Source organism: Pistacia vera, unplaced genomic scaffold (genome assembly GCF_008641045.1).
Source record: "Pistacia vera cultivar Batoury unplaced genomic scaffold, PisVer_v2 Contig93, whole genome shotgun sequence".
In the NCBI taxonomy this organism is placed as follows: domain Eukaryota; kingdom Viridiplantae; phylum Streptophyta; class Magnoliopsida; order Sapindales; family Anacardiaceae; genus Pistacia; species Pistacia vera.
The window spans coordinates 2,006,606-2,014,085 of NW_022196812.1; the positions used below are offsets into that span (position 1 = coordinate 2,006,606).

General features: G+C 39.5%; 1 protein-coding gene across 1 annotated transcript; it reads right to left on the reverse strand.

The window, feature by feature from the left end:
• Nucleotides 1–217: 217 nt before the first annotated feature.
• LOC116120292 (probable lipid-A-disaccharide synthase, mitochondrial) lies at nt 218–3,421 on the reverse strand. The gene is made up of 8 exons (XM_031406246.1): nt 3,131–3,421; nt 2,796–2,895; nt 2,570–2,675; nt 2,251–2,474; nt 1,769–1,847; nt 1,392–1,630; nt 887–1,113; nt 218–637 (listed from the first exon to the last, which is right to left on the reverse strand). The coding sequence occupies exons 1-8, from the start codon at nt 3,364–3,366 to the stop codon at nt 451–453; spliced, it is 1,398 nt and encodes a 465-aa protein (XP_031262106.1). The 5' UTR covers nt 3,367–3,421; the 3' UTR covers nt 218–450.
• Nucleotides 3,422–7,480: the final 4,059 nt, after the last annotated feature.

The following is a 7,480-nucleotide window of genomic DNA, read 5'->3' on the forward strand; positions in this document are numbered from 1 at the left end:
TATTATGATTTTTATCAAATTTAGTGCTTTCATAATACAATTTCTTAGTAATAAAACATCTCAAAATAGTATGGAATAGATGAGTTGATAAAAACTGCCCCATTAAATAAAACTAAGTTTGACCAGTTTAGCATTTATGTTGATTTATTCATTAAATCTTTAAGTTGGGTTAGAGCACTTAAGCATTCTTCTAAGAAATATTAATAATTCAATGATGAAAAAAATAAGGTCACGAATCTAGTTGACTAAATTTGCAGCTGTTTGATATCAATATATTGACATGGCATATTTGGACTCAAATCCACGTAAAAAATTAAAAAAAAAAAAAAAACTCCAGGATATGGACCTGAACTGTGAAAAATGCAAATCTACATAAATTTCACAACTGAGGGAACAAATGTCAGCTGAGTGCATGAGTTAGTTGCCATAATGTGTTTAACACATTAGTCTTCATGATTTTACATAGCCTAGAATGGCCAATGCTGCTAACATACTTGGCGTGTAATTGGGAAACGTCAAACCAAGATCCTGCCGTTCCAGGTTGGTTATGGTTCTTTCTGGAGGATACAGAAGTCTGATAACTTTATCAGCAGCTACAATCTGTTCTCCTCGAAGGGCCTCATCGTGTATCAACTCCCTGCAATGATTCATAACTTTCAAGTTAGGTGTGCCAATTCAGAAACTATTATGTTATACTCCATTGACAAAGTACTGCAAATATCAAATTGAAAACATCACAAAAAACTTATAACAATATGCTAAAATATCACTTCTGGCTTTAGTAATTCACACATAACCTGAGCCTTGCATCTTTAAGTACCAGCTATTCAATCAAATCTTGGAAATTAAAATGATAAATCATGGTTGTATTGTAAAAAGATCATACATGAGCAATGAAGCCAGCTTATCAGGGGTGCAAGCTTGAAGGAGAGCTTCTGGAATTATAGGTGAATCCAAGAGAATATTGGGAAGCGAGATGTAGGGTATCTTTGCTTTATATCTGATAAACCACTCAGTCAGAAAGTGAGCTCGATAAGCAACAACACAAGGTAATCGTGCAAGCTGCAGCTCCACAGCAACAGTTCCTGAAGTACATAAAGCAACCCTGCTTGCCTGCACAACATCAATTCGCAAGTTAACAATAATATACGTTATACCATTAAATATGCATTGCACATTATTTGGTGTTGAAACTTTGTTCATGTTGATTTCTGTGAATCCAGATCACACAAAACCTATGGTTGAATAATCATCTGACTGGATTAGAACAACAAGGTCATTTCCCTGGCAAACCACGGAATCAGAACTAAACCCATACTCTGCCTCAGTTTTCTATTTCTGAAAAGTGACATTATCAATAATTGGAACAAAGATATACGGGGAGACCTTACACTAAAAGCGTCATATTTCAGTTGTGAGGATCCTCCTGGAATCAATATAGCACGCACAGGCCACTTATGTACAACTTTATTAATGTAGTCCTCCACATGCTGATGAGGTGCCACATGGATGACTGTCACCAACTCAGGAAATGAGTGTTTTAATTGTTCCATAGTGTTTGCAAAGATCGGAAGCATTCGGGTGACCTCTTGTAATCTGCTTCCAGGTAGCAAGGTCATGACTGTGGCACCTTTCAAAGATAAAATTTATTAGGTAACAAGACAAGAGGAGTACAACCACCAATTCATATTCACAATATGAAGTGTTTTTTTAGAATATTACACTATTCACATAAAATCAAAGCTATTGGGCCTCCAATTCAGATTACCTGAAGGTACTGCATATTTTTTTCGGAAGTCTTTCCAATTTCCTTCTATCTTCATTTCACAAGGCATTTTTTCCTTTCCCTAAACATAAAATGCTTCCTGTGTTAGTGCTAAACTAACAACACCAGATGTCAATTGAAAAGCATGAATATTCAAAATCAAATTAAAGTTTGTCAACCATTTTCAAAGCAAATGTGAATAGAAAAAATGGAAACACAGATTTTCTTTCGGTATGAACACGAAAATAGCAGTTTCTAAACCAATTCCAGACTCCAAAACCAATTTGAACAGCATATTGTTTAGCCACACACCGACAACGTCAATGACATGATAGTTTCAAATAAACACATTCAGTAAAGATTGAAACTGAAATAGGAACTTCTAAGATCTCACTAATGAATTATATGAACACTATTAAGAAATTACTAAAAACAAGAAAAAGAGAAAAAAAGAAAATACTCCAAATCAGATCGTAGATACACACCGAATTCAATTCTAAACAATCTTCCACAATAGGGTGGCCCACAAAGGTTGCAGCCAGTCCATTTGATCTACAAACTACTTCCTCGTTGGGAAGTATACACAAGACATGATCGACAAAGGTAGCTAGGTTTTTAAGTCTTGCTTCACCCCCTTTCCATGCCCAGAATGACGGTGCTACATAATGGATGTGTACCACATCATTCGATTTTAGCTGACTGTATCTAGCTGCAAAAAGCATTTCCCGTTTGTCCTACAGCATACTTATAACATAAGCAGTAAGAAAATATTTATCCCAGTTCCAAGATGGCAGCTCATATTACCGCGTAATTCCTTTAGCAGAAGGAAAGAGAACCCCTTGGAATCCACAGTCACGACAACATGAGGCCTAAACGAAACAGCAGCCTGTATAGTTTCCTTCAACTTCACCTGATATTTCAAAGTTCTAAACAAATTGAGAATATGCATTGGAGTTTCTTCTCATGAACTGAAATACAAATACAAAACTTCACATTAACAACAAGTCATTCAAGTCAATAAGGTACTCACTCTGAACCTATAAAGATGAGGCAATAACTCCAAGATTCCCATTACTGCAATATCCTCCATAGGGAACAAGGATTTCAATCCTTGCTTGGACATCATGGACCTTACACAAAAAAGAAACATTATATTGAAGAAAAAATACAATTTTTTTTAAGTGAATTAAAGTTATACTATCAAGAACAAATTAATGACAAAAGTTCTAAGAATCATAGTATCTTGCATCATCCATTATACCCGTTAATAATTTCTTCTTTTTCATTCCCAAAAAAGAAAGAAAGAAAGAATTTTCCATGGAACTTCCAAGAGAGATTAAATTATAAACCGCATTCATAGCTTACCCTCCAACACCGGAGAAACAGACAGGAACAGGAGCCAGATTCTTCAGAGCAGACATGAGACGAGAAGCAAGGGTGTCCCCAGAGACCTCTCCTGCTACTATGAAAACTCTTAGTTCCCCATCTTTAATGGCCATGTCAGCTACACTTTTGCTTGAAGTTGACATCCATTTTCTCTGTAATTTCCACAAAGCCGTGGTAGTTTTACTGCTCCTACTAAATATCTTGTTCAATATCATCTCCAATATTCCCCGATCCAGAGGAACACGGTACCTTTTACTTGCTTTAACACAGTGCAGGTTCCCATTTCTTCTCGTCGAAATTGTGCTAGTTCAAGTCTCTGAATTCTCTAATTTGAGTTTGGGCTGGGCTGATTGTTCATTATTATTGGGGTGAATACGGCCCATGTATCTAGTACAGACGTTTGGGCCGGGTAAATCCATGGGCTATTATTGAGTGTCGTTTTTTAAGCCATTTTCGAATCGAAAGCCTTTACGTAAATATAAGTAATATCTATTAATTAAAAGTATTTTTAACAATATCTTCTTCTATTAATATAAAGGGTAATGCTGTGGGTACTAATGGATTCTACTAACTAGAGTACTAACTTAAAGCATAGTACGGGTACCATGCGCATAGTACGGGTACCATGTGTGATTTTAACAAAGGTTAGTATATTGGTTAGTAAAATCCGTTAGTACGCACATTATTATTCTAATATAAATCTGAAAAGGCACTCCAAGAAGCATATAAGTGTTTTTTTTTTTTTTGTTAGGATGAAGGAGGGTGCCCGGGCCAACTTACGGACATCTTAACTAATCTCCCAAGACCTTGAAACTATCAATTGGGTAACAGCTTTAATAGCTACCCTTATTAACAATCGATAAGAGACTCAAACTCAGGATCTCTTAAGTAATATATCCAAGAGTTTAATCTTAAAAACAATATTGTATCTATCTCATCCAAACTCTACAAAGTATTTAGCCTTAAGTTTATCCTACAGTCAAGATTAAATCATAGCTTACGGAAATTCCTACTTCACTAGAAGACATTCATTAAGTTTAGCCTACGGAAAAGATTAACTTCATTATCATATGGGCCAAAAATCATATTAGACCTGACGAGATCCAATAACATCATAAGCTTATAACGACCCAAGGTCCTACCCAATTCGATTGAGCCCACGCTTAGAATACCTTGTGAACTGCCTGCTCTATGTGTTGGGTCATCCCACGAGTTAAGCTGAACTAGGTCCGACTCATTCACCCACAGTAGTCCATAACAAAGGATCAAAATTCTAGACAAATTCCTCTTTTGACAAGATCCCCGATCTCACGCAAAGAGGAAAAGCTTGAACCGATAAAGGCAAGAAATCTAATTTCCTTCCAAAAGGAGAACTCTCACATCAAGTAGGATTCATAGTCCTACTGGGATTCAGACCCCTTGGGTTCACTATAAAAACAGAGGGAAATCCTCTCATTTTATTCAGAAATCACCCCAAAGTTCTAGTACCCGTATTCCCAAGCTCACCACATACTCTAATGTCCCTACGTTGCTAAAGCTCCCCCTTAGTCGTAAGGGCACCCTTCGCAGGTCCATCAAGATTGTCAGTGGCTCGCCCCACAAGATTCTATCTTCTCAAATTCAATTGTAAATTTTATTTATTACAATTTGGCGCCCATCATGGGGCCCTGTCAATCATTCGATCCAAAACAACATGCCGTTCAGTTCTCTCCCTTCCATTTAGCCGCCATGGCCAATCATACCGAAAGTTCAACACTAGATGTTGCGGCTCAAATCGAAACCCTCATCGCATTGGTGCATGAAAGCAACAATAAGTACCAAGCCTTGGAAGCCCAAAACGCTACCATTTGCGCCAAAAATAGAGCTCTCCAGAATAAGGTAAGCCAATTCTACTCTTTAGATTGGTCATTCAACCAGCATCATGCATCCACCTCTCGACCCCCCATCCAACCTAGGCAACTATTCATCAACCCAGATAGCGACACCTTTACTGGCACCTACACACATCTAGACCCAACCACTACCTCGACCATGGTCGAGCCAACCTGAGAAGAGGATGTACACCCTTCCATTCATCCAGCCACCGAGACACATACCCAAACCGCCCATTCCCAACACTTAAACACTCTCTTTACACTTTAATAAATACACCTTATGCAGTTGCTAACCAACACCACTCCCTAAACCATACCGCTGGGCATGGCCATTCACATCAACCCAAGAGTACTCCTCAAGAACCTTAACACCCTTATACCAACCACCCTTGAACAAACACTAACCAAACGACTAGTCGAAATGGAAGTCATGATCCAACATATCCCAGGAGTGTCAGCACCCCTAAAAAAGAGTCAACCCCAAAGTTATGCCGAGTCACCATTTGTAGATGCCATTGCCCTTTTAGATATGCCGAGCAAATCCATCTTCCCCAACATGACGCTGTATGACGGAACCACTGACCTAGATGATCATATAGCCTCCTACAAGCAAAGAATGCTCACTACCGTCATACCAAGAGATCTCCATGAGGTGTGCATGTGCAAAAGCTTTGGCTCCAACCTAATAAGACCGACACTTCAGTGGTACACCAACCTCCCCAATCACTCCATTGCTTCATTCGCTCAACTCACGAACACATTTGTGGAGTAATTTGCTAGTAGTAAAAAACTAGAGAAATTATTTAGCGACCTTTACTGGATCCAACAACATCACAATAAGCCCCTTCGAGATTATATGGGACGCTTCAACCTTGAGAAAGTATCGATCCCGTACTAAAATCAAGAGACCATGGTTGACGCCTTCAGGAAAGGCCTACTCCCAGACAGAGAGCTATACAAGGAACTTACCAAGTTTTGAGAAAGTATCGATCTCGTACTACAATCAAGAGACCACAGTTGACGCCTTCAGGAAAGGCCTACTCCCAGACAGAGAGCTATACAAAGAACTTACCAAGTTTAACTGTAACACCATGGAGGATGTATTGGCCCATGCTTGGATTGAGATAAGGTGGGAGGAAGATGAAGTTCACAGAGCCAAGGAAAACGCATACGATAATCGCTGCTCTCAGCATCCTGACAGACGCCATGATACAAGACCAGTAGAGCCCTATCCAGTAAGAAGAGTTTTCGTACTAGACAACAGACACCAACTAGATCGCCCTTCTGCTTGGCACAACGAGCCAATGCCCAACACACCACCCAAGTACAAGTTGTCCGATTACAACCTCAAGCCGATGGACTTAGTAGTCGTGATGAAAGAAATGGAAAACGTGGTCAAATGGCAGGCCAAATTGAAACACCCTGGAGCAAAGCAGGACACCACCAAATGGTGAGAATTTCATGGAGACCACAACCATAATACCGCTGACTGTATTGTACTTCACCTGTAGGTAGTCAAGCTGTTGAAAAGGGGACATCTCCGTGAATTTTTGTCAGACAAGGAAGCACAATGGTGAACAAAGATCACCAAATCACTTCTCCACCAAAAGCCCTTTCAACAGACAGAATGTATGGTGTTATCTTGGGCGGATCAGAAGTCAGCGGGGTAAGCTACTCATCAGTAAAGCACCATGCACAGGCCGCAACTAAGCTGCAGTTCCAACATTCAAGACCGACACTACAAAAAGCCACAAACCTAACCTAAAGTTTATGGATAACGAGGCAACAACACTTCTGAATCTCCACCATGATGCACTTCATGATTACCCTCAAGAATGCCAACATCATTGTGAAAAGAATCTTAATAGACCCCGGCTCCTCAGCAAACATTATGTTCCTTAAAGCATTCAAGGTGATGGGATTGGATAAGGCTAACATTAACCATCGCCCAACTCTCCTCGTAGGATTCAATTCGAAGCAAAAGTATACTATCGGAGAGATTGCCCTATCGGTCTATGCTAAAGGAATCAAGCATCAAACCACCTTTATGATATTAGATGCCCCTTCCCCCTACAATGTGATCCTTGATTAGCTGCGGTTTTATGACATGCGGGATATTCCCTCAACTTTCTACCAGATTGTCAAATTCCCCTCCGAGTGGGCATCAAAAAGATAAAATGAGATCAGAAGGAAGGCCTCCAGAGATTGTTATCAAAATGCTTTCAAAACAAATTGTGGCACCATGTAGCAACTACAAACTCCTCTAGCTAGAAGAGTAGAGTCGGACCAACCAGCTATGGAGAAACTGGATAAGGTCCAAATTCACCCAGATTTTTCGAACCAAAAGACACAAGTAGAAGCCCAACTTTCACCTGATGTCCGAAGAAAGCTCATCGATTTTTTGAAGGAGAACCAAGATTGTTTCACTTGATCTCACTATAACATAACAGGGATC

Coding starts and splice junctions, on each gene's coding strand:
- LOC116120292 (XM_031406246.1), bottom strand. CDS start 3,366: ATGATATTGAACAAGATATTTAGTAGGAGCAGTAAAACTACCACGGCT. Junction 1,631..1,768: donor AAAATATGCAGTACCTTCAG/GTAATCTGAATT, acceptor TATCTTTGAAAG/GTGCCACAGTCATGACCTTG. Junction 1,114..1,391: donor TGAAATATGACGCTTTTAGT/GTAAGGTCTCCC, acceptor GATGTTGTGCAG/GCAAGCAGGGTTGCTTTATG.